This window comes from Myotis nattereri (assembly GCF_964212035.1).
Source record: "Myotis nattereri genome assembly, chromosome: 5".
Classification (NCBI taxonomy): domain Eukaryota; kingdom Metazoa; phylum Chordata; class Mammalia; order Chiroptera; family Vespertilionidae; genus Myotis; species Myotis nattereri.
Window position 1 is genome coordinate 89,956,735 of NC_138080.1, and position 26,003 is coordinate 89,982,737.

Below are 26,003 nucleotides of genomic sequence, written 5' to 3' on the forward strand. Positions count from 1 at the left end.
AGCTCTCGCAGATCATTCAGCCAGGTTAGGCAGCAGTAGTTGAACTTGGGCCTGAACACTCATAAATTAACCCCAAAGCCCACACTCTGACTCTTCACTTTCTGACTTCTCTCCACAGCCTTGGCCCCGGGGGCCCCACCAAGCCAGCAGCATGTGGCATCCCCGGGCCTGCCCAGTGTCTTCCTGCCCGCTGCCCGGCCCCCCCAGGAGGCCCTGACGCCCTGGGGTACTTCTGCTGTGCACAGGACCACGTGGGGGTTTGCCATGGTGACATAAAGGGGCGAGGAGGAAGGAAGGATCTCAACCAGCCTGCGGACTGTGCCCCTGGCTGGGAGGAAGGGCCGGCGGCCCGGATCCTCCACTCCTACCGCCCGCTGAGGGCCTCGCTTGCTAACTGTCTGTGAATTTGTTGGCCCGTGGACAACTCCTGTGTCTCCTTCTGCGTGGGGCCTTGGGGTGGCCAGGGCAGGCTGGGCCTCTGGTGGCCAAGGGCTCGGGGACCAGGATGCCCACCCTGGCGCGCCTCCGCAGGCTGTGTCGGCACGTGTCCCCACAGGCCATCTTTTTCCTGCTGTTTGTCTTCTGCGTGTTCAGCGTTTGTGTCTCCGCCTACTACCTATATGGCTGGAAGCGGGGCCTGGAACCCTCAGCAGACGCCCCCGAGCCTGACTGTGGGGACCCGCCGCCTGTTGCCCCCAGCCGCCTGCTGCCGCTCAAGCCCGTGCAGGCGGCCACCCCTTCCCGTACGGACCCACTGGTGCTGGTGTTTGTGGAGAGCCTCTACTCACAGCTGGGCCAGGAGGTGGTGGCCATCCTGGAGTCGAGCCGCTTTAAGTACCGCACAGAGATTGCACCGGGCAAGGGGGATATGCCCACACTCACTGACAAGGGCCGTGGCCGCTTCGCCCTCATCATCTATGAGAACATCCTCAAGTACGTGAACCTGGACGCCTGGAACCGGGAGCTGCTGGACAAGTACTGTGTGGCCTACGGCGTGGGCATCATCGGCTTCTTCAAGGTACGCAGGGAGCAGGGTCCCCAAGCAGTTAAGAGCTCCAGCTAAGTTTGAATCCCATCTCCACACTCGTTAGCTGAGTGCCTGACTTTTCTTATCTGTAAAATGGGTGTCATGGTAGCACCTCCCTCCCAGGATTTTTGTGGAGGTTAAATGTATGTAAGGCACTTGGGGCACCCTGTGCCTGGTGCCTAGTAGGTGCTTTTTAAGGATTAGCTTTTATTAGGAGCACATGGCAGGGGAATTGCCTGCCATGCATGGGACTTGGCGTATAGCAGGAGGTACTTGCCTGAAGGAGGCCCCAGGGATGGGTAGGAGAGGATATGCTCTGCTAGGTCCCTCAAAACCTGTCGTGGCAGCCTCCTGAGGGATGGGTATGTCGTCCCCATTTTGCAGATGCGCAAACCAAGGTTCAGGAGGGTTAGGTTATGTATATGTGTCTGTGTAGCCTGTAAGTAGGAGAGCCAGGATTTGAACTGAGACTGAGACAGTTTGGGCTCTGGATCACAGGCTCTTTCCTCTGGGCTGTGGTGGAGTGTGGGGTTTATGCACCTCCTGAATTGGAGCCATTTTGCATTGGGATAAAGAGAAAAAGAAATGAGAGCAGTGGGCAGGCCTGCTGCTCTGGGCTCTGTGGGGCACCCAGAATGACTGCTGGGGTCAGAGTCCTTGTTGACAGTGTCCTGGAGAAGCTGTCCTTGGGGAGGGGCAGGTGGGGACAGCTGGATGGACATCCAGAGGCTCTGGCCAAAGAACTTTGACCTGCCAGATGAAAGCACACTTTGGTTGGGACTCTAGCTGGGCGCTTGGGGGCATTTGTTCCTTAATTCAGTCAGTATTTACTGAGCACTTAGCATGTCCAAGGCCCTGTGCTGTGCACTGGGCACAGTGACCAGATGTGCAAGGTCCCTCTGTCACGGAGCTGACGTTGCCATGGGGAGGGGTGGGTGACAGACAATGAACAAATAAACATACCCTGTGGCAAGTGGTGAGACCTTCACAAAGAAATAACGCAGGCCAAGGGCAGAGTGGGCGATGGGTATGGCGGTTGAGACTGTTTTTGATAGAATGGCCAGGGGAGTTGTCCTTAATATAGTGACTGGAAGGAGGTGAGGGAAGGAGTTGTGTGGCTCTGTGCCAGGGGCCTTCCCGGAAGAGGGGAGGGTAAGTGCATGGGTCCTGAAGCAGGCTCTTGCTTGGCGTGAGCAGGGAGGGGAGCAGGAGGTGGCTCAGAAGGGGCCATGCCCACTGTTGGATGACCATGCATCCCCACGCGTTTGTGGACTCCCCTGTGCTGGGAGGAGCCTGGCATCATGATGGGTTTCCACAGCATGTTCTTACATGCGTTAATGCAGCAGGACGCTCTGCCGCCCATTGAGGTTTTGTGGGTCAAGGAATTGAAGGCTCTTAGAAGTCCTGCAGTAGAGCAACCTGGTGAGATTTGTTCCCCAACTGGCTTGATCACAAAGCCCTTCTCCTCACAGATCGCCCTCCGGGAAATGCTGACCTGGTTTATGGCTTTATAGTGGCATAAAGTCAGACTCTCCTCATTGTCAGACTCTTTTCTTTTCTCCTGGACTCTGTTCCCTTTCCTTCCATGGACTTCATTAAGATCGAGTCAGAGCCCCAGGCCTGACATTTATTGAGTGCTCACCCGGAGCCATGCCTGCCTGTCCCATATGCTTCACATGAATTAACTCATTGAACACTCGTAGACCATCCTCCCAGCCAGGTAGGTACCCTCCTGATTTCAGAGGAAGGAGATAGAGGCAAAGAGGGGTGAAGAAATATGCCCATGCGCACACCTCCAATGAGTACAGATCTAGGGTTTGAACCCAGGCGTCTGGCTCTATGGGCCTTAGTCTTAACCATCATGCAGTGAGTTCAGGAACCTCATACCATTTATTTAGTAGAATTTGCATCAGAGGCCACATCCAGTGCACAGAGCTCCCAGTCTCTGGAAACCAGGCAGTGGACTGTTGTCATTGGGCACAGTTATACAGCTGAGAACTTGGATCCCATCTAGCCCGAGTTCCTTGCTCTCCAGGTGAACGTGAGGCCCTGTGAGGGGCAAGGACGCGCTTAGTAGGGTCAGTGGCAATTCCAGGCCTTCCTGCTCTCCCTACCCTATTGAATAACAGGAGACCCCTACTTGGTTTTGATCAGAGACCTGTGACTTTCTACTCTTACTGGCGCCCTCTGTCGGCCAAGATAGACATTTTGGGGGCTCTTTCTGCAAGGCCACCTTCAGCACTGTGCATTGGGTTGGCCAAACCCACATGGTTTGTGGGACCCCAGGGATCTGGAGATTCATTTTCCAATTCCCACTGGTGCTGCATTCCCAGTGCAGCAGGAGAGCAAGGGCAGAAACGCCCAGGCCCTGGATTAGATCTTGTTGTCACTTAAAAGCAGAGTGACCTTGGACAGGGTACTACTCAAGCCATCTGTAAAGTGGAGCCAATCACAGCTGCCTCACTGGGCCATGTTGAAGACAAAGCAAGACGGGGTGGGCAACTCTAGCACAGTGCCTGGTCCTGCAGCCACCCAGGCATGCTTTGTCATTTCTGTGTCTAGCAAGCAGCTGGTGGAAGCACTTAGTCTTATGTCTCTGAGCCTGTGCTCACGAGAGGTCCTTAAGGTGGAGCAGGTCTTCATCTGCAGTCCCCGTTCCTGGCTCTGACAAGGGCTGCCCAACCTTTTTTTGCGCACTGACTGCATGCCAGACACTGAGTTCATTGCTTTGCTTGCCTTACCATGCGTAACTCTCACAACTGCCCTGGGAAGCAGACACTTCCTTTGCAGGTAAGGAAGTAAGTTAAGTGGCCCGGCTGGTGTGGCTCAGTTGGTTGAGCATTGTCCCATGCACTGAGAAGTTGCTGGTTCAATTCCTGGTTAGGGCATATACCCAGGTTTTGGGCTCGATTCCCAGTAGGGAAAGTGCAGCAGGTAGCCTATAGATGTTTCTCTCTCATCAGTGTTTCTCTTTCCATCTTCCTTCTCTCTCTCTAAAATCAATAGAAACATATATTTTTTTTTTAAAGTTAAATGACTTTCTAGGATGACACAGCCAGTAAGTCAGAGCCAAGATTTGACAACCACACTCCTGGCTTCTAACCCAGAACAAGCTGACGTGAGGCCTGGAGAGGACACATGGGGTTCCCAAGGTCATCAGCCAGTCATGAAGTCTGTACTGGGCTTCCCAGTGCCTGGACCAGGGCTTCCTTCCGCTGCCTGGATGGCCTCATTGGAAGACTCGGTGTGTCCTGAGTGGGTCTTTAGTGCTGAGGGACAGGAGGGGTTCCCCTCCTGCGGGGCGAGGCCTGCCCTGGGGGTCAGTCTCTGTGATGCGAGGCTTACTCTCCATTCCCTTCCCTGCTGGTTCCTTTCATTGCTGACAGAGTGGACAGTCAGCAACTTGGCTTTTCCCCTTCTTCAGTGTCTTCCAGCTGGGCAGCTGGCTGAGCTGCCAGCGCCTGGCAGTCAGCTCAGGGTCGGGGCTTTGAAATGAGATCCCCCAGTGCCTGTGGTCCAGTGTGACCTCCCCGGCCACAGCAGGTGAGGGACAGGGCCTGAAATACAGTTCTCATCTTTGACCAGTGCTGGCTTACAGGGTGGTGGGGAGACTGGGGTTGGGAGAGGTGGCCTCTCAGGGCGGGGCGCTCTGCATTGAGGCTTGGGACAGAGTGGGCAGTTGGCAGGTACTCCTGGTAACTGATAACATCAAATTCGGCTCCGATCACGGTTTACAAGGCCAGGGCCCTGCAGAGCCTTTGTGGGAATTAGAAAAAGCCCTCCTGCGTGAAGGAGAGAGTAAGAGGCACCTTTGTGGGCAGATGCAATTCTACCCTGGGGCACAGCGGGTGCCCTGGTGCAGTGCTCATCTGGCCAGCTCTCCAGGGCGGCCCTAGGCACCACCCGCCTCCCTCTCTGGCCTCCTTGGTGCCCGCTGTCCACTGCTGCTTTGCCCCACCCCACTCATTCTCCACACAGCAGCCAGATGGGTCTTTGTAAAATGCAAGTGGAACCTGTCATCCCTCTGTTCAAAACGCTTTGATGGAGTCTTTGATGGCTTCCCACTGCCACTTCCAACCTTCATGGTCCTGCAGTCTGGCGCTAGCTGACCTTTCTGTCTCCTGTTCTTTCCTCTCTTGATCACTCTGTTGTCCTCTTGCCATTCCTTGACTGCGCTGAGCCCTCTCCTGCCTCAGGGCCTTAGCACTTGCTGTTCTTAGAACTGGGCCTCTCCCTCTCGCCTTGTTGATGCTTACTCCTTTGAGTCCCTTTCTCCAGGAGGCCTTCCCTGGTTGACTACGCCAGTCATCCACTATTCTAGAATGATGCACCCCCTCTTGCAACATGTGCCTCATTGAAGTTTTATATTTATTTCTGCGATTTGATTGCTGTCTCTCTTCCTTGCTCAACTTGAAGGTTCATGAGGGCAAGGACCTGTCTGTTTTTCCTCACTGCATCCCTGACACTAAACATCGTGTCTGGCATGGTGAATAGCTAGGGAATGATCAGGTGAAACCTGTACCGAACAGCAGGCACGTGCCAGGTACTGGAGAGCTGTCTGTTCCTCTGTCATTTTTAAAAATTCAGTTACTCATCAAATATGTGTTCACTCCCTTGGGGTGTCAAGCCTATGCTGGAAATGACATAGCCCATGCCCTCAAGAGGGTACAGACTGGTGGGAGAGAGACCCTCAACATAAATGCAGCAACCAAGGTAAAAAGGGCTATAGCTGAGGCTTTAACATGGTCCCAGGAAGGCCAGTGCAGAGAAGAGGGTATATGCATTGGGTTTTGAAGGATGAGCAGGAGTTTTCCAAGCCAAGAAGACAGAATGGCACAGAGACAAGGACAAATTATACCATATCCAGAGGCAGGTGGCTGGGAGGGTGAGAGAGGGTGTGTAGGAGCAGGGCTGTGAGCCTAGGGAAGAGGAGAAGTGGGAGTTGAGGGTACTGTCTGCAGGTCCCCAGGAAGCTGGGCAGCAGCAGACCCTGGGAGGAGAAGGGAGGTATGGGGAGTTGGGTTCCTGTGAGGGGATGGCCTTGAGGGTACTGGGGTATATGGGGGTTGGGAGAGCTATGGGGTAGAGTGTCTGCACCCCCAGTAGATACCTCCTCTTTGATCTCGTCTACACTGGCATCACCTCAGATTTCCCCTGTAGGAAGGTTTGTGTGGCCAAAGCAGTTTGGAAACCCCCAGGAAACAGAGCCTGGTGGTCAGGTGTATGGGCTCCGGAACCAGACCACCGGCTGCAAACTGGCTCCTCCTGACCGCTGTGTGACTGAGGGCCGCACTCCCCTCAAAGCCGGTTTCCTCACCTCCTGAGGCTCATGTGAGGACTGAATGAGCAATTGCTGATGCCGCCGGCCCTGTTCTAAGCACTTCTGCCAGCATTACGCCATCCTCCTCCACCACCTCATGAGCTACTTACCGAGTCCTCAGGCACATTTTACAGCAGGGGAACTGAGGCAGAGAGGTTACATAATTTGCCCAGGGCCAGGCAGTCTGCTGGTAGAGTCCATACTCTCACTGCTGGACCTCTCTCTCTGTGGTTTTGGGCAAGTTACCTAGCCTTTCTGAGCCTTGTTCTCCTCATCTGTAAAATGGGAATGATAGCAGGGCCTCCTCCACGGTGGGGGTCACTGAGGATTACTAGCAGCCCGCATACAAAGCGCTTGAACCCAGTGCCTGGCTCCGGTAAGGACAGCATACGAGTTAGCTAGTATGTTACTGTGACAGGTGAAGCTGCGTTTGCGTGGCCCGGTTAGCACAGGGCCAGAGGTATGCGTGGTAACCCCCCGAAGGTGAGTGACATTACTGTTATCGCACACTTGAGATTCCGTGGCCCCTTAGGGTTCTGGCCATGACGGCTCTGTCCCCCCTCCCTGCCTCCCCCCGACTGCAGGCCAACGAGAACAGCCTGCTGAGTGCGCAGCTCAAAGGCTTCCCGCTGTTCCTGCACTCAAACCTGGGCCTGAAGGACTGCAGCATCAACCCCAGGTCCCCGCTGCTCTACGTGACGCGGCCCAGCGAGGTGGAGAAGGGTATGCTGCCCGGCGAGGACTGGACCGTGTTCCAGTCCAACCACTCCACCTACGAGCCAGTGCTGCTGGCCAAGACGCGCTCCTCCGAGTCCATGCCGCACCTGGGCGCGGACGCCGGCCTGCACGCCGCACTGCACACCACCGTGGTCCAGGACCTGGGCCTCCATGACGGCATCCAGCGCGTGCTCTTTGGCAACAACCTCAACTTCTGGCTGCACAAGCTCGTCTTCGTGGACGCCGTGGCCTTCCTCACCGGCAAGCGCCTCTCGCTGCCTTTGGACCGCTACATCCTGGTGGACATCGACGACATCTTTGTGGGCAAGGAGGGCACGCGCATGAAGGTGGAGGACGTGAAGGTAGGGCCTGGGTACCAGCCCGGGTAGGGGGGCCGGCCGACCTGCACACCTTCCTGTACTCAGTCAGGACTTGGCTGTCTGCATCTCCCCTGCACTGTTAGGCCCTCCCTTGGCCAGTTGGCTTTATTAGTTGCCTTATTTGAAGCCAGTGTCATTTAAAACTATGTCGAAGTATTGACTATAAAAGAATTTGCATCTGGAGGAAGAGACCCAGCCATGGAGACACAGATGGGAGCTGGACAGGGTCGTTCACCCGCCTTGTAATCCAAACATGATTTTTAACTCTCAGAAATGTTTATATGTCAGTCCCAGAGTTCCTACAAACTCCTTAAACAAGAGCTAGAGCTGGAGTCATACACAAGGCATATTTCAACTGAGGTCTGTGTAGACAGTGGAATGCATGTGTTTAATTCAAAGTGTGTTTACCAAACTAAACTCTCTGTACAAGCAGTTTGCAAACCAGGAAGTTTTACAAACGGCTCACTACTAAAGAGAAGCCAGCACATTAAGACCATCGCGCAGTCTTAGAGTTTTCATCTACTCGCTATTTTACTCCAAGTTATTTATGAAGGAAAGGCCCTCACTAGTGAGAAATGGGGCGTCAGTGTCGGTTGCCGTGAATGGAGGGCAACCATAACAATAGCTCCAGTGAAAACAAAGCGGGGATTAAATTCTGCTGAGACACTGCTGCCTCTGGCCGCCTGTCGCTCTTCTACAGATTAGCAAGTGTCAGAGACATACTAGCGCCAAACGGAGACTCCTTTTGATGTTGGGAGGAGGATTGGAAAAGAGACTTCCAAGCGGAATGCTTTTCACCTGCTGTCTCCATCCTCTGATATCACTGTTGGGATTGGCCCTGGGCCTGGAAGGAAGGCTGGGGTGGGGGGTCACACTCCTGCCTTGGTCAAGAGTAAATTCTCTACTCTTCCTCTCGCCTCCCTAGAAGGGCAGAGCAGATGGTGTAGGCAGTAGGCACTGTCTCGGGAATCAAGATTTGGCTCCAAGTTCCAATTTGACCCTCATGGGTGACTCGGGCAGGTCCCTTCCCATCTCTGAGCCTCAGCTACAAAGTGACAAGATGGGTGGACGGGAGGGTTTCAGGCTATTTTCTGATATCCTGGGCTTTCACAGAGGTGCTGGGGTGAGGCGTGAGGGGGGGGTGCAGACAGCCAGACTCTGAGCCCTCCCGGCTCCCGCCTCCTGGGACAGGGCAGCATTGCTTTGGTCTGCTTTATGAATCGTGTTTTCTCCTGAGATTTCTTAGGATGGTCTTCTGATGGCCCAACCTTGCTCTCTCCCATGTAACCTGGGTCTTCGCTGCCTGTCCGGGGTTGACCTCATGTGGCAACCAGGCTCCAGGCTCACTGTATCCCCATGAACCTGGGGTTGCCCCCTGCCTTGCCCTTATTTTCTCTATTTTAGAGTGGGGAAAATGCTAGCAGTCTGGAGCCATTTCTGTAAAAAATACGAATAAAAGCGCCCTCTGCCGTTCGCTTAGCTCAGTGCAGACTGCACCACGCTTCTCCAGCCAGGGTCCCGTTTGCCTTAAATGTCCTTGTGAGTCAAAAAGGACAGAGTGGGGGTTTTTCTTTAATCCCAAGCACAGGCTGCACTGAGCCTTTCTTTCAGAGACTGGGGCACTACTGGCTGTCAGTGCAATTTACATAACACCAACAACAGCTGCTTATGCAGGGCTTGGCGAGGGCAAGGCTTGGGCTCAGGCCTTCTGTGTGTTGCCTCATCGGACCCTCATAGCAGCCTTGTGTGGTGGGCCTTGTTGTAAGTCCCATTTTACAGAGCAGGGCACTGAGGCTCAGAGAAATGAAGTAACTCACCCAAGGCCACCCGGCTGGAGTGTGCGTGTCCACCAGGCAGTGTGTGGCTATGGTAAGATGCCGGTGGCGGCCCAGGGGGCCAGGACATGGAGTCTGCGGTGTTTGGATAGCAGGCTCTTGGATAGCCTTGTGTGTCATGCAAGGATGTTTTTTTCGAGTCCTGATCCCAGAGTACAACTGTAGGTTTGTTTCAGAAGTGTCAACAACCCTTCATTGACTTGCAAAGCACTGGGCGTGCCATGCCTGGGAACATTGCTTTGCTGGGTGCCCAGTACATCGTTGGAAAGGTCATGGTCCTTTGACATTGGCCTTGCATTCCCCTGTGAGGAGAAGTCCTCCACATTTGACATGTGAAGATCTGAGGCTTACAGTGGCAGTGACATAGACAGACATACGACGTCACCATTTACCAAATGTCAGACAGTTTAACATGCAAAATCTTATTTAATTCTCCCAAGAGCCCCATAGGGAGATGCTGTTGCCCCCATTACTCGGGGGAACTGAGGCCGGGAGAAGTTATGAAGCCTTCTCAAGGACACAGCAGAGCCAGCCTAGGGTCTGGGACTCCCGTTGCCAGAAGCCTGGTGTGGTGGCCACTCGGGACTGGCTTCGGGGGCGTGGGGCCCGTGCTCCGAAGGGCTCGTACAGGTGTAATGCTCCGCTCTGCCTTGCTGTCATTCTTAATTTTGAGTAAGAGTCCCATGCTTTCATTTCCCCCAGGCCCCACGGACGTTTTAGCCGGTCCCGGGACAGCAGGACACTTCCAGGCCTCCGTGGGAGGAATGGGAGCTGCTGGCTCTCCCCTCACCCTTTCTTTCCCCTCTGCTCGTCCCAGGCTCTGTTTGATACACAGAATGAACTTCGCACACACATCCCAAACTTCACCTTCAACCTGGGCTACTCAGGGAAATTCTTCCACACAGGTAAGTGGCCCGACTGTTTCCGCTAGCAACCTCCAGCCCCTCAGAGCACTGTGCCACGGGCCATATTAGGGGCACATTTGATCCCTGTACCCCCCCTTCCCACCCCCCAGCCAACAGCTCACAGAACAGTCACAGCCCCAGGCAGAGGCCATTGGGGACAGCAATAGCATGTCTTGGCTGCCCCTGAGCCTCCCTGGCTGCAGGCTGTGCTGTTCTGGGGAAGTTCTCCCTCTTGTCACCCCCTCTACCCCACCTTTTCAAATGACTACTATTTCTGCTTAAAGGGTCCTTGGATTTTAAGAAATTACAGAAATGGTCAGTGTCTGCTCCTGTGCTGTAGCTCAGGCAACGGTGCCAAGCTCCTGAGGGGCGTGGCATTGCCTCCTCCCAGCCTGTCCACCTGCCCAGGTTGGAGGACCTTAGGGCAGGTGGCCGGGCTGAGCTGCCTGTGCTCGGGCTGCAGGTACCGATGCTGAGGATGCTGGGGACGACCTGCTGCTGTCCTACGTGAAGGAGTTCTGGTGGTTCCCCCACATGTGGAGCCACATGCAGCCCCACCTCTTCCACAACCAGTCTGTGCTGGCTGAGCAGATGGCCCTGAACAAGAAGTTCGCTGTCGTGAGTAAGATTCCCTCTGGGGCAGAGCCGGGTGGGCTAGGGGCTGGGCTGGGGCCCGATGGCGGACCTCTGGCTGCTTTCACAGTTCGGTCTGACAGCTCCTCATTTAACATCTTTGTAGACCCTGTCGCATGGATGCCTCACAGAGACCCCAAGAGGCGGGTATTGGTAGCCTCCCTGTTAGACAAGAAACTGAAGTGCAGGGCGGCCACACCAGCTAGTGAGACTTCACCCCAGGCCCGTTTGTTTCCGGAGTCCAGGCTCTTCCCTTCAGGCTAGGATGGGGGGCTCCCTCAGCCAGGAGGGCACGAGGCCGAGGCCGGTGCTGGCTCTGTCTGGGCCACAGCCAGTTCCAGGCCCAGGTTGGCAGGAAAAGCCCCATTTTGTTCCTCGCTCCTGGGTGCTGGAGGGCACGACACTGGGCCGAGAGTTAGAGTCCCAGCTCAGCCAGTCCCTTGCGTGGAGACTCTGAGCACATCCCCTTCCCTCCTGGGCCTCCCTTTCCCCTTTTGTACCACGAGGGCTTGGACCCACGGCCCTGCTGCTCTAGCCACTGATTTCTCTGTCCCATTCTGCAAAGGGAAATGAGGCCCAGAGGGGATGGGGCCCCGCTCACCCTGCCCTGGCCCTCCTCTCCCCAGGAGCACGGCATTCCCACAGACATGGGGTACGCAGTGGCGCCCCACCACTCGGGCGTGTACCCTGTGCACGTGCAGCTGTACGAGGCCTGGAAGCAGGTGTGGAACATCCGAGTGACCAGCACGGAGGAGTACCCCCACCTGAAGCCGGCCCGCTACCGCCGTGGCTTTGTCCACAACGGCATCATGGTGAGTGGGCCCCGCAGCCAGCAGGCGGTGTGCACACACTCCTTCGAAGCACTGCTTTGGTGAGCTGTTAGTAGCTGACATATTTTAAGGGGTTTCCATCATTTTAGCTGCTGTGTGGAGCAGAGACTGTTGGGGACAAAGTGGGAGGCTACAGATCAGCTAGCTGCAGGCTTCCAGAAAAGAGATGGTGGTGGCTTGGACAGGGGCCCATGTTGGGATGGTTCTGGACTTACTTAGGAGTTAGAGCCAGCAGGGTCTGCTGATGAGTTGGATGTCGGGTGTGGGAGAAAGATGAGTCCAGAATGACTCCAGAGTTTTTGGCCTGAACTGCTGAAAGGATGAGTTGTCAGCCCAGATGGGGCAGCTGTGGGGAGGCCAGGTTCATCCATCCATTATCCATCCATCCATCCATCCATCCACCCTCCACCAACCCACCAACTCCCTCAGTACCAGGCCCTTGAATTAACTGCAGGATGAGGTGGTAACAAGACAGATGAGTTCTCTGGTTTCTTGGAGCCCACAGTTTCATGGGAGGAGACAGATAATGAACACCCTGGCTGCTCTTAGGAGGGGTCCTCCCTCCTCCATCCATGCCTGGAGGTGCCAGACTCTCTGTCCCCATCCCCAGGTCCTCCCGCGGCAGACCTGCGGCCTCTTCACACACACCATCTTCTACAGCGAGTACCCTGGTGGCTCCAGCGAGCTAGACAAGATCATCAACGGGGGCGAGCTCTTCCTCACCGTGCTCCTCAATCCCGTGAGTGCTCCTCTGCCTCGGCTGGCGGGGAGGTGGGCTGCGGTGCCTGTCTGCCTGAGGCAGGCCTCCTCGGGCCTGGGAGCAGGGGTAGAGCGGGTGTGAGGACTGGGAATTGGGAAACCCACTCTCCAGCCTTGGCTCTGTCCCTGCTCGCAGCATGGCCTGTGCAGGGAATCCGAGCTTTTTTTCCTTTTATAACCTCGCACTTCAGGAGAGTAGTGTTAGCATTCTAAATCACGTTCTCTCTCCAGTCTTGGTGTGAGTGTGTAAATATATAAGTATATGTTAATGTATACAGTAAACAATATGTAAACTGTGTATAATACATACAGTGTAAACTATTTACCTGGACTTTCTGGGCCTGTCTTTCCTTATCTGTAAAGTGGAAATAATAATTTGTGCTTTAATATAGATATCAAGATGTTAAATAGCCCTAGCCAGTTTGGCTCAGTGAATAAGAGCGTCGGCCTGCGGACTGAAGGGTCCCAGGTTCTATTCCGGCCAAGGGCACATGCCCGGGGTTGCGGGCTTGATTCCCTGTAGGGGGCATGCAGGAGGCAGCCAATCAATGATTCTCTCTCATCATTGATGTTTCTATCTCTCTATCCCTCTCCCTTCCTCTCTAAAGTCAATAATATATATATATATATATATATATATATATATATATTTTTTTTTAAATTAAAAAAAAAGATGTTAAATAGATATCAAGTGGTGGTACTATTTAGCGTTATGGGATACCTAAGCATTACCTTATCTTCTATGTACCACCACCCCGCCAAAAACATGGAACAGAACGCCCAGAAAGACCAGCTTCCATCTCAGGGCTGCAGTAGTTGGTCAGTCACATCTGCATTCACCTGGCAGTGCCCAGCCCCAGATCACACAGCGAGACTGTGGATGGCCCCGATGAACCTTGGGCTGGTCATCGAGTGCCCCTTCAAGCTGAAGCAAGACCCAAAGGTCAGAAGTGGGTGACGGTGGCTCAGAGGCTGACCAGCCCCTGCCTCTCCCCCCGCTCCCTCCTCCTGGAGCAGATTAGCATCTTCATGACGCACCTGTCCAACTACGGGAATGACCGCCTGGGCCTGTACACCTTCAAGCACCTGGTGCGCTTCCTGCACTCTTGGACCAACCTCCGGCTGCAGACGCTGCCCCCTGTGCAGCTGGCCCAGAAGTACTTCCAGATCTTCTCCGAAGAGAAGGACCCGCTCTGGCAGGTGGGTGGGAGGGGGGCGCTTGGAGGCCTTGTCTCAGGGAGGGAATGCCCACTGCTCACAGGCTCAAGCTTCAGATGTGGGCAGGGCTCAACCTCACACCCTCAGACTCTTGAGTGTAAACTCAGGTGCACATTTGCTCTCAGCATGGGCTGACTCACTTGTTCTCATGCACATATGTGTCCACCTCCCACACAGACCTACAGGCATGCACACTCACACACAGCTTCTGAAAAAACAGCAGTACGACCGTAAGTGAATATGATACAGAGGAAGTATAGAAAGCATCTGCCAGCCCAGCTAGACTCTTAGTCCTCCCTGCCCTCCTCACTGCAGCAGGCCCTGAGCCATGGGAAAGGGGCTGATGGGAGGGTGGAGGGAGACCATTCTCGGGGAAGCCTGCCCCTGGGGACTGTCAAAACTAGAAACAGAAGCTGGACTCGATGACATGCTCACAGTTGGGAGCAGAGGTCCACAGACTTCGGCCCTGGTCTATTTTTATCGTCTTCCTGGGACCCAGCCGCGCCCAGTCCTGTATGTGCTGCCTGCGACTGCTTTCACGCTGCACAGTGGAGCTGACTAGCTGCCACAGAGACGGGGTAGGCTCCGAGCCTAAGATATTTGCTAACGTTTCAGAAGATTTACTAAACTTCATAGTAAAAGTTCTTGACCCCTGGTTCAGACACATCTCAGGCAGCTAAATTCAACAGCCCCTTATGAATTCCTTTTGCATGACAAACACTGGGCTGAGCATTTTGCTAGGACTGATCAGAAATGGCCCCTGCCTGCCAGCTGCCCAGTGTCCCGAGGTGGGGATGTGGCAAGGACTCACATAGTAAAGCCCATCAGTGGGGGCACAAATCCATGTGCCCTGGGGCCCATTCGTTGGGTTCTTGGCTCCCTGACATCCCTTCCCCTTTTGTTTTAGGACCCCTGCGAGGACAAGCGCCACAAAGACATCTGGTCCAAGGAGAAGACATGTGACCGCTTCCCCAAACTCCTCATCATTGGCCCCCAGAAAACAGGCAGGTCTCTTCTCTCTTGACTAGCCTCCCCCATCGCCTACTGTCTCAGCATGGAACCCTGGAGACTACCTTGCCCTGGTCCCATTCCCCCATAACCTGCCCCCTCTTTCCCAGGAAGTAGGAGTGAAGTTGGGGTGAATAGGAATTGCCTGTCAGTGTGGCAGTGGGAGCAGGGTGGAGGGTGGGGTGGGCATGGAATTCTTCAATCTGTCCAGAACCCCCGCAGCCTCTGGGAGCTCTCCCTGTGACGTGCGAGTCTCCAGTCTAGGCAGAGAAGCCCAGATCAGCTGCTCAGCAAGTCCGAGCAATGCCAGGCAAAACCGGTTCAGTGCAGAGAGGACTGCGATCAGTTAGTCATGTGATCAGTTGGCCGTGTCTGCCAGAGGTGCAGGAGGAAGTGGTGACACGATGGCTAAGTATCTGCCATCCACACTCTCTAAGACACAAACGTGTACCCTCATCTTATAGCAAAAAACTCGGGACTCAGAGAAGTCAAGTGACTTCCTCTAACACAGTCAACTAGGAAATGGCAGCTCTAGGCCTTGAACCCTGCCTGGCCTCTGTGACCCTAGAACATACTTTTTGTTTGTTTTGTTAATCTTCATTGGAGGATATTTTTTCCGTTGATTTTAGAGTAGATGGGAGGAGAAGAGGATGAGAGAGGGGAGAGAGACAGACAGACAGACAGACAGACACATACATCAATGTGAAAGAGCCACATCAATTGGTTGCTTCCTGCATGAGCCCCAATCGGGACAGGGAACCTGCATCCCAGGTACGTGCCCTTGACTGGAATTGAACCAGGGGCCCTTTGGTTCTCGGGCCAACACTGTAACCACCGAGAAACACTGGCCAGGGCCAGAACATACACTTTTTAAAAAATATATATTTGATTTTTTACAGAGAGGAAGGGAGAGGGATAGAGAGTTAGAACTGTCGATGAGAGACAAACATCTGCCTCCTGCACACCTCCTACTGGGGATGTGCCCGCAACCAAGATACATGCCGTTGGCGGGAACCGAACCTGGGACCTTTCAGTCCGCAGGCTGACGCTCTATCCACCGAGCCAAACCGGTCAGGGCCAGAACATACACTCTTAATCACCAGAGTCTAAAGCAGCCGTGGGCAAACTACGGCCCGCGGGCCGGATCCGGCCCGTTTGAAATGACTAAAACTATTGAAAAAAAAAGACCGTACCCTTTTATGTAATGATGTTTACTTTGAATTTATATTAGTTCACACAAACACTCCATCCATGCTTTTGTTCCGGCCCTCCAGTCCAGTTTAAGAACCCATTGTGGCCCTCGAGTCAAAAAGTTTGCCCACCCCTGGAGTCTCCTTCTCTGCTGGGGCCTCTCATTGCAGTGTGTGACCACAGGCTCACACACAAGGAGTGAGCTCTCTGAAGGAGGAGGGCTAGGTCCTGGGCTGTCAAATAGGGGAGGGGCATGAGTGAGGGCACCCAGGAGAAGACGCCTGGAGCCAGATTTCGTAGCCCTTCAAGAATTTCACAGCAACAGCCTGGAGGGCCTGGAGCGCCCTTTTCTCTGAGCTCCTCCCAAGTGCCAGGGAGAACAGAGGCCCAGGGCCCGAAGGGCCCAGCATAATCCTAGACCTAGTTCCGGGATTAGGAGGAGCCTGTCCTGAGTTGGGTGTGGCTGCTGGGGTACGTGGTGAGAAAGATTCTGAGTTCCAGTCCTCGTTTAGGGATGAGAATGCTGTGGCGGGTGTGATGTCTGCAGTGGGTGCAGGGTTGGGGTGCTCACATGCATGCCATGCGTTTGCCAATCCCAGGTTAGTGTGATTCCTTCACTGTATACATGTGGAGACTCAGCCCCAGAGAAGGGAAAGGACTTCCCCAGGATCTCGCAGTGCCCAGTGGAGAGCTAGAACCAGACCCCAGGATTACAGGCTCCGGGCTGGGCCCTGGTGTCAACCCCCTTCCGTCCCGCAGGCACCACGGCCCTCTACCTGTTCCTGGGCATGCACCCCGACCTCAGCAGCAACTACCCCAGCTCAGAGACCTTCGAGGAGATCCAGTTTTTTAACGGCCAAAACTATCACAAAGGCATCGACTGGTGAGTGGGCCCTTCTGTCCGCAGAGGGACAGGAAGGCCGCCATAGAGCCTGCCCGGGAGGAGGTCCGCGTAGCCACGGCAGGAAGCAGCTGTGCTTGCTCACACGCAGCTGAAGTTCCTGTAAACGGACAGAGTGGGGTGACCCTGGAGCCACGGTGTTGGAACCTTGTCACGGACAGGACGCTCGATGACCCTCTGCTTGACTGCTCAGGGTCAGAGTCCAGCCCCTCCCTGGCTCGCACAGAAGCATCCTGAGTCCCAGAGGAGGACGGGCTCAGCCAAGGTCCCGAGAGCTGGGGACAGAGCAAGGGGCTAACATCCAATTGTTCTGGCCCGAGAGCTGGCCCGTCCCACTGTGGCTGACCTCGGAACCAAAGTGTCTGTGGGTCCTTCAGAGGCGGCTTGCTAGCCTCCAGGGAGTCGCCTGGGGAGTGGCTGACATCGCAGCTTCCACCAGAAGCCGTCACCCGAGGTTACCGTGGTGTAGGCACCGCGCGGGGACGGTGTTACGTTCCTTTTTCAATTTACATCTTTCTCTACTGTTTGTCTTTTCTTACCTTACACATGTGTTACTCTCCTGTATTATTGTTATGTCAGTAGTTTACCTGGGTGGAGAGATCATGGCAATTCTTCTGATTCATTTTCGCTATTTGTCTATGTCTCTTGTTTTCCATCTCTCTATTTACCCACTTACCTGTCTGTCTATATCTCTAAAATGGCTGCAACTGTCTAAAACCTATTGTGGCCCTGGCCGGTGTGGCTCAGTTGATTAAGTGTTGTCCCACCCATGCACCCAAACATCACTGGTTTGGTTCCCGGTCAGGGCACATGCCCCAGGGTGCATGCAGAGACAGCCTATCAGTACTTCTTTCACTCTGTCTGTCTCTCTCCCTCTCCCTTCCTCTCTCTCAAAAAATAAAAAAATAAAAAAGTAAAAATCAATACAAACTTATTTTTTAAAAAGTGAAAAAACAAATTAAACCTATTGTGGTGAGATGTATTCTTGGAAGCCAGCGTTTTTCAGATTGCAGTGGGGGCTGTGCCGTGACACCGTCTATTTAGCAGCACCGTCAGCAGGGTCTGGGGCAGCACTCCATTAGCAAACACATCAATACGTCTGTGGCAAAGTATGTGAATATTTATACCAAGTAAGATTAATGTCAGCTTTTGCTGCCAAATGGCTTCGCTAAAAACATGGGGAAAAGCTTCTGTTTTCAGAGCTTTCTTGATCTAAGTATTACAATGAATTGTGGACAGAAAGATGCACTTTATGAAGAAAACTCAGGAAGAGAGGAAGGGAAGGAGGGAGGGAGTGAGGAAGGAAGGAAGGAAGGAAAAGGAAAGAAAGAAAGAAAAGAGAAAAGAGCAGTTCCTCAGCCCATGCCCGAGGTTTTGATTTCGTAGATGTGAAGGGTGGGTGCAGGGGCCCACCTGCCTCATGTGGCTCTGATGAGGGACATCCCTGGGACCCCCCCCTGAGGGCCCCTGTCTCACAGGTTAGGGTAGGGATCCCACACTTTAGGGTGGACCTCGTGCACTTGGGTTCCCACGAACCCCTGAAAATGTCCCTCTATTTTGCTTGAGTAGGTGCCCCTGGGGGTTCTGGAATGTTCATCCAGTTTTTTAAGGGGCCTTCAATTTAGAGATGGTCTCAAAGGACTAGTGTGGACGGTCACTCCGGGTGGGACATGGGAGGTTCATCTGGGAAACTGTCAGGCCTCTCAGAGTCCCAGCTCGCCCCCTGGTGGCCGTGGGAGTTAGGGCCCTGTCCGTTTTACTCTGGGAGCATCTGTTTAGGATGGAGACATAACCCATAGTCTTCAGATTGTCCTCGCCCCAAGGATTTCCAGAAAGGGAGACTGCCAAGTGGCATTCCTCTAGCATCCCTGCCAGAAGCAAGTCCTTGCTTGGCTGGGAGCCATGTGCGCTGCTTGCTTTCGGAAGTTCAACCCCCAGCGACCCTCGCCCTCTGTGCTGTGTCCCTCAGCCCCTTCCTCAGGAGTTTTGACTGTGAGTCCCCCTTTGGGTCCTGCAGGTACATGGAGTTCTTCCCCATCCCCTCCAACACCACCTCCGACTTCTACTTTGAGAAAAGCGCCAACTACTTTGATTCGGAAGTGGCTCCCCGGCGGGCAGCCGCCCTGTTGCCCAAAGCCAAGGTCCTGACCATCCTCATCAACCCAGCGGACCGGGCCTATTCCTGGTACCAGGTGAGCTGGGCCAGAGCAGGGCCCTGGTTGGGGGCGTGGGGCTCTCTGCTACTCATTCGTTCAACAAATACTAGCCCAGCTGGTGTGGCTCAGTGGTTGAGCATTGAGCCATAAACCAGGAAGTCGAGGTTCAATTCCCAGTCAGGGCACATGCCCAGGTTGTGGGCTTGATCCCCAGAAGGGGGTGTGCAGGAGGCAGCCAATCAATGATTCTCTCTCATCATTGATGTTTCTGTCTCTCCCTCTTCGTTTCTCTGAAATCAGTAAAACAACAAGAACAGCAAAAACCAAATATTTACTAGTCACAGCCTAGCTCGGCTCCTGGGCTGTGGTGGTGGGTAAGAATGGAATCCCACCTCCATGGTGCTTCTAGCCTGGTGGAGGAAGCCGGCAGAAATCCTTGGTGAATCCCAGCCAACAGTTACCTGCCCACCCTCCTAGCTTTTTCTGGGGTCCTGCCTCTCATTCTGATGCCAAAAAGAGGTGGAGCTGGGTCTGCTTTGATTTGGTGAATAGTGATCTGGGCTGATACTACCTGTGGCCCCTCACTGGATACTTGGAGGGGCAGGGGTGGGAATTCAGAGGAGGACAAGATAATAGGATCTGCCATTCTCAGTGGAGGATGCAACGCCTGATCAGGTTGGGAAGTCACCTGAACTATATCCATGTCAGAGTATGACTCCTAGTCCGTCCTGGAGAACTAGGACTTTGTTTGATTTCGACAACGTGACTTAACGGGCCCTTTTGGTGGTGTCCTTCCCTGCCAGCCATGTGATGTGCTGGGGTCTTGGGGATACCTGGTCTACCAGCCAATCCAGAAAGGCCTCCTCAGGCCACTGTAGGCAGCTCCCTGTCCCCTCTGAGCCTGTGCACCTGGGTGCTGGTGGCTGTCTCCTCTCTGGGGCCTCACTGTGCCCACAGCACTGGCAGGGGGCTGGCTACAGACCCCTTTTGCTCTCTGTCCCACAGACCTCCCCCTTTCCTCTGAGCCGGGTGCAACCCTCAGTGGGATTATGGGGACAGGTGAGGGTCCCCCTGGCCGGCAGGTCCCTGATCTCTGGACCATGGGAATTCTGTGGATGCTGAGGACTCCTGGCATTATTTCAGGTGGTTGAAACCTGGCATTTCCCCCTGTCCAGTTCTTCCAGTCCCTCTGTCCTAGTCTCCTCAGGCAGTCATAATGAGCTATTCTAGACTGGGTGGCCTAAACAACAGGAATTTATTTCTCATAGTTTTGGAGGCTAGAAATGCAAGATCAAGGTGGCACTGTGCAGCCCCTGGTGAGGGTGCTCTTCCTTGCTGTTAACGACTGCCTGCTCACTGTGTCCTCACGTGGCCAAGAGAGCGGCGTGCGCGCTGGCGCTTCTTCTTACAGGGACGCTAATCCCATCACCAGGGCCCCACCCGTGTGACCTCATCTCGGCCTCATTACGGCCCCAAGGCCCCACCTTCAATGTTATCACATCGGGGTCAGGGCTTCCACATATGGGGAGGGGACAGACATTCAGTCTGTAACACCTTCTGATTTATATAAAGGAGGAATTTTTAATTTGGCACAAGTGGCACAGAAGTCCTTTCTGACACTGCTAGGCTGTGTCTTCAACAAAGAGTGCAAGCTTTGGGGTCCGGGCCTGTAGCAGATGTTTGTGTCTGACTGTGCATTATTTTTATTGTATTTATGAACTTTCCATGTGCAACAACTGTTCTAGTTTTCCATTTATGGAGGGGATAGTGGGTTTTCTTTAGAAATTACTGTGAGTGAATAAGAAAGATGAGTCGATGTAAAGAAGAGTATGTTGACGTTGGCACGTGCAGGTGGTTTGTGGATATTGCAGAAATTACAGAGATGGCATGGAAATTACCAGCGTTTGGAAACTGAGCTCCTCCAACTCGTGTTGCAAAGATGAGGAAACTAGGGCTCGGAGGGGCCAGTGACTTCCCTGAGGTCAGATGTGAGACAGACGGTAGGCTCTGGTGGCCTCATGGCTGCTCGCCCACTCAAGCTTCTTCCTGCTTGCCCTCCAAGTGACCTGCCAACCCTCCCCCCTTGCCCGCAGCACCAGCGAGCCCACGATGACCCCGTGGCCCTGAAGTACACCTTCCACGAGGTGATCACGGCCGGGCCCGACGCGTCCTTGAAGTTGCGTGCCCTGCAGAATCGCTGCCTGGTCCCCGGCTGGTACGCCACCCACATTGAGCGCTGGCTCAGCGCCTTTCACGCCAACCAGGTAGCTGCCTATCCCTCCCCCCGGGAGGGCCAGCACAGTATGGGCGTGCTGTGGTTGGCAAAGAGCCTCCAAACCTCTCCCACCAGTCACGGGGCCAGAAATGCCATCCCTGTCAAGTTAAACCTCTGGGATCCTCTAAGGTTTCAGTCTTGTTTATCCCAAGGTCGATGTGTGAGAATCCCCAAGTCCTCGTTCCATCACAACAGAGGCTGTATTCTTAAGGGGACCCAGAAAGCCCTGGAGTAGGTCCCTGGGAGGGGATTTGGGGGTGTGGTGATAGAGGGAGAACCTAGTTGGAGGGGTAGGCAGGGCCAGATCACGAGACATGTTTAGGAAAACTTGGAGGACTCAGGCAGGAGAGCAACATGTGGGCCAAGAAGCCTGAGGAGAGGCCAGCGAGGGCAGTTGTGGGGATGGGAGGAAGGGATGACCTCGGTCGGGGAGGCGGGCAGAGACCAGGGAGCTAGGCTCAGAGGGCAGAGGGTCAGGGACACCTGCCATTCAGAGGCAGGGGAGGCAACAGACTCTCCAGAGTGCGGGAACCCCAGTTTGTAACCATGGCTACTGACCCAGAAAACTGGGGACCCTTTGCCACGGGAGTGAAAGCAGGTTCAATGGATGCCTTTATCTTTTCCTTTTTTCCAGATTCTGGTCTTGGATGGCAAACTGCTGAGAACAGAACCTGCCAAAGTGATGGACACAGTGCAGAAGTTCCTCGGGGTGGCCAACACCATCGACTACCACAAAGCCTTGGCGTGAGTGGGGCCTTCGAACGGGATTTCCTGAGCAGGCAGCTGGGCCAGACACCGAAGTGTAGAGTGATGACGGGAGAGACACAGGTCAATTAGCAGCAACCGGTGCGAGGACGGATGCATGTCCTTGACGGCAATTTAGCAGAAAAGCTACGAATAACATGACTTCGGTCATATCTATAAATCTGTTCTCTGTCGGCCCCACTCCTGGGGTGTTCTGTTCAGTCGGGCGGGACATTTTCAGATGTTTCATCCAGTGAGTTAGACCCACAGTGAGCAGCCCCAGTTCTCACAAGGTTTCTTAGTCTTAGATTATGACTTAATATAATTTTAGGAAAGCAAACTACAGATGTTGTTGAGGGCTAATAATCCCAGTCCTTCAGAGCGCAGTGCAGATGTGCGGAGAGCGCCCTCCCCAGCGCGTGCTGCCGGGGTTCAGGGCTGGCACAGGCCGCCTCCCGTGCTGGGCACAGACAGCACCCTCAGCGGCCCAGGGGCGTCTTGAGAAGGAAGAATGAAGCACCTCCCGGCTGCCTTCTTAGGAACGTCTCGCAGCAGGAATGTGCCCGTCTCACTATCTTGGAAGTTGAAGGTGGGGAAGGGCAGTCAGTCCTTCACTGTGAGGCAGAAGCAGCTGAGGGTGTGAGCTGTGAGGTCAGAGACGCCTGTGTTAGGACCCAGGTCCATGACTTCGTTAGCTGTGCGACCTTGAGAAATGTGTTCGCTCCTCAGGCCGCACTTCCTCACCTGTGCGTTGGGGCCATAGGTAATGATCCCTACCTCCCGAGGGGCGCTGTGCTGAATGAAAGCATTCACGTGGAGCTCCTAGCTCAGTGCCTGGCATGTCATGCTGAAGAAGTGCAGCTGCTGTCATCGCCATCACCATTGTCTCTGCCTACCCCATGCCCATTCAGAAACCCCTACTTCCTTCACCTGCCAAAGGTGAACTCTGTGTTCCTGCTGTCCTCGTGCCCACGGTCTCCTCACGGTTCCTGGCTTGGGGCTGAATTCTGATGCCAGGATGCCTCCCCTCCCAGCTTCAGATCTCATCTCCCCAAAATGCCTTAGGACAGCGGTTCTCAACCTGTGGGTCGCGACCCCTTTCACAGGGGTCGCCTAAATACATCCTGCATATCAGATATTTACATTACGATTCATAACAGTAGCAAAATTACAGTTACGAAGTAGCAACGAAAATAACTTTATGGTTGGGGGTCACCACAACATGAGGAACTGGATTAAAGGGTTGTGACATTAGGAAGGTTGAGAACCACTGCCTTAGAAGGTCCAGCATCACTTCAAATCCCAAAGGCAGCCTTGTGCTGTCATTTCTGAAATTCACTCCAAAAAACGAAACTTCCCAATGATGGGCATGCTTAAATACATCTGCAGGTATTGTAATTCTTCATAAAAAATACAGTTTATTAAAAAAAACACACACAAGAACCTCACTAAACTGCCCCCCTCTGTTGGATTCATGGATAAAAGAGTGCTGCTCACCCCATGGGCTGGGGAATGCTTAGGAGAGGTTTCCGGGCTACGAGGTGGGGGTGCCCAGGTTATGGATTCATGTAGGATCTGGGGCTGCCAACCCAGAGACGGGAGGCTCAGGCCACGTGAGCTGCTGCCGGCTGGAAGAGGGGCAGGCGGGCTTAATGGCATCCAGGACAAAACGTGGGCCAGCAGATGCCAGTGTCAGCCCCAGGCAATTGGTGGGCTCCAGAGAGGGCACGGTGGGGGGCAGGATTCTGTAGTCTCCTAGGCTCTGCCCTTCCTGGGGTCGAGGACATTGCCTCAGTGGGAAGGAGGGGGGCTGGGCCAGCTCCCATCCCTGACTTTCCCCACCTCCACAGGTTTGATCCAAAGAAAGGATTTTGGTGCCAGCTGCTCGAAGGAGGAAAAACCAAGTGTCTGGGCAAAAGCAAGGGCCGGAAATACCCAGAGATGGACTTGGATGTAAGTGGTGGACACGCTGCCCACAGCAGCTGGAAAATGGATGGGGCCCCTGTCCTGGAGGGAGCCTTCTTTCCCCTTTACCTGAGCCCAGCACGTCAAGGGCCTTGGCACTTCCTGGATCGTGTTCTTAAAGATGAGGAAATGTGGGTGGGGTTGTGGATCAGAAATGATTTAGCCAAATGAGTATTAATTACCTTCTACCAAGGGCTGAATGCCACGGGCTCCGAGGATGAATCAGGCATGTTCTTTGCCTTCAAGGAGCTCCTATTCTAGGAAGGAAGTGAGTCACATCCACCAGTAAGTAGAATACAAGGCAGGACGTGCTCCGTGCTGTAGGAGAGGTCCCGGAAGTGCTATGGGAATTAGGGTCAGGGTCAGGGTTAGAGGGGTCTCTGGAGTTGGGCCTGAAAGGGTGGGGACCATTTGGACCTGTGGCAGGGAAGGGTGAGGCATTCCTGTAGGAGAGAAGGCAGGTACAAAGGATGTCGGGGAAAGGTGACATGCTGTGACTCCTTGTGTTTGCCCCTGGTTTTTAAATATTTTTAAAATTGATTTCAACGAGGAAGGGAGATGGAGAGAGAAATAGAAACATCAGTGATGAGAGAGAATCATCGATTGGCTGTCTCCTGCACACCCCACACTGGGGACCGAGCCTGCAACCTGGGAATCAAACCGTGACCTCCTGGTTCATAGGTTGACGCTCAATCACTTGAGTCACACTGGTTGGGCTCGCCCCTGGTATTAACTCATTCCCTCTCCTCTCTGTAACAAGTGTTTGTGTTTATGTGCTATGTTTGGTACTCGTGCTATGTAGGAGTTTTCTTTCGGAGGCAACCATTTTGAAGAAGACTGTGGACAAATAATGGGCATATGGGCAGGTGCCAGCAGATGGTGGTTTTAAAGAGGGGTCCCTCTGAGTCCGCACATCACCACGACCTGAGCTCTCCTTCCTGTTACAGTCCCGCGCCTTCCTGAAGGACTATTACCGGGACCACAACATCGAGCTTTCCAAGCTGCTGTACAAGATGGGCCAGACGCTGCCCACCTGGCTGCGGGAGGACCTCCAGAACACCAGGTAGCCATGGCCACCACAGCCAGACTGACGTTTGTGACGGCAGGGACGTCCCGCGGCACGCTGAGCCAGACCGACCTGCAGAACGGAGCTGGGCCTGGGCTGGCCAAGCACGTCTGAGCAATACTCGGCCGAGGCCCAGGCAGGGCCGGGAGAAGCCGGCAGGCCCACGCGCCTCCAAGCATCCCCCCTGCGCCGGGGCTGTGGCCGCCAGGACCGCCTTCGCCACCAGAGGTCCATCCCGCTCACAGCCCCCACGGGGAGGCCACTCCTGGTAGGAAGGGCCCGTGAGGCTCTGTTCTGCCCCTCACTGTGTCCTACCAACCATGCCCTCTCCTCCGTCCTGCCACTCCCTGCCCAGCAGGGTGTCCCTCCGTGTCAGCTGCCACATGTCCTGTCCTCTGGACAGTAAGGGAGAAGAGCCCAGCGGGGCCTTTTGCCAAACCAGGGAGTGGGACTGGACGCGTCCCTGCCTGTTTCGAGCCAGGCCCTCCCGAGGGGCCAGCTGGGGCCCAGAGCCGGGCCCCGGGCTGGATGTGAGGGTGGAACCGCGAGAGAACTCCCGACTCCCACATCCACTCCGGGTCAGACCTTCACGTCTCACCTGCCCTTTTTGGGGAAAGAACCGCTGACTCCTACAGTACCCACCCAGTCCTCAAGGCCTCCTCCAGGACCCTGGGCACTGCCATGCCATTCGGCCAGAGACCCAGGCCTCAGTCCCACCCCTTTTCCACCCTGGGGTGTGACACGCGTGGTGTTTCCTGTGGTAAAAGACTGGGCGGTTCAGGAGTCTGCAGTATACGTGTTCCAATGTACATAGTTGTCCCCACGCCCGCCAGCCTCGGCCCTGGCCCACCCAGGGAGCTGGGGACACTGCCACCCACAGCCTTGCCCGGCGACCTGTGGCTGAGGGTTCCGAGAGGCCCCTTAACCTCCCCAATACTAAGAAGCTAAAGTATTTTAATATTTTGTTTTTCTTCTTGGTGCCAGAGTTTATACTTTGGGTGCTGGGGTCGCACTGTGTTATACATATACATATATATATATAATTTGTATATATATATTATATTTTTTTTGGT

General features: G+C 54.4%; 1 protein-coding gene across 1 annotated transcript; it reads left to right on the plus strand.

Moving 5' to 3' along the window:
- Nucleotides 1–505: 505 nt before the first annotated feature.
- NDST1 (N-deacetylase and N-sulfotransferase 1) lies at nucleotides 506–26,003 on the plus strand (the record flags this gene model as incomplete). The annotated part of the gene is made up of 14 exons (XM_081092178.1): nucleotides 506–1,018; nucleotides 6,932–7,426; nucleotides 10,097–10,184; nucleotides 10,648–10,802; nucleotides 11,444–11,629; nucleotides 12,258–12,386; nucleotides 13,424–13,606; nucleotides 14,532–14,628; nucleotides 16,583–16,706; nucleotides 18,742–18,916; nucleotides 20,974–21,144; nucleotides 21,790–21,899; nucleotides 23,750–23,852; nucleotides 24,812–26,003. 14 exons carry the CDS (start codon nucleotides 506–508, stop codon nucleotides 24,929–24,931), a joined length of 2,649 nt encoding a protein of 882 aa, XP_080948304.1. The 3' UTR covers nucleotides 24,932–26,003.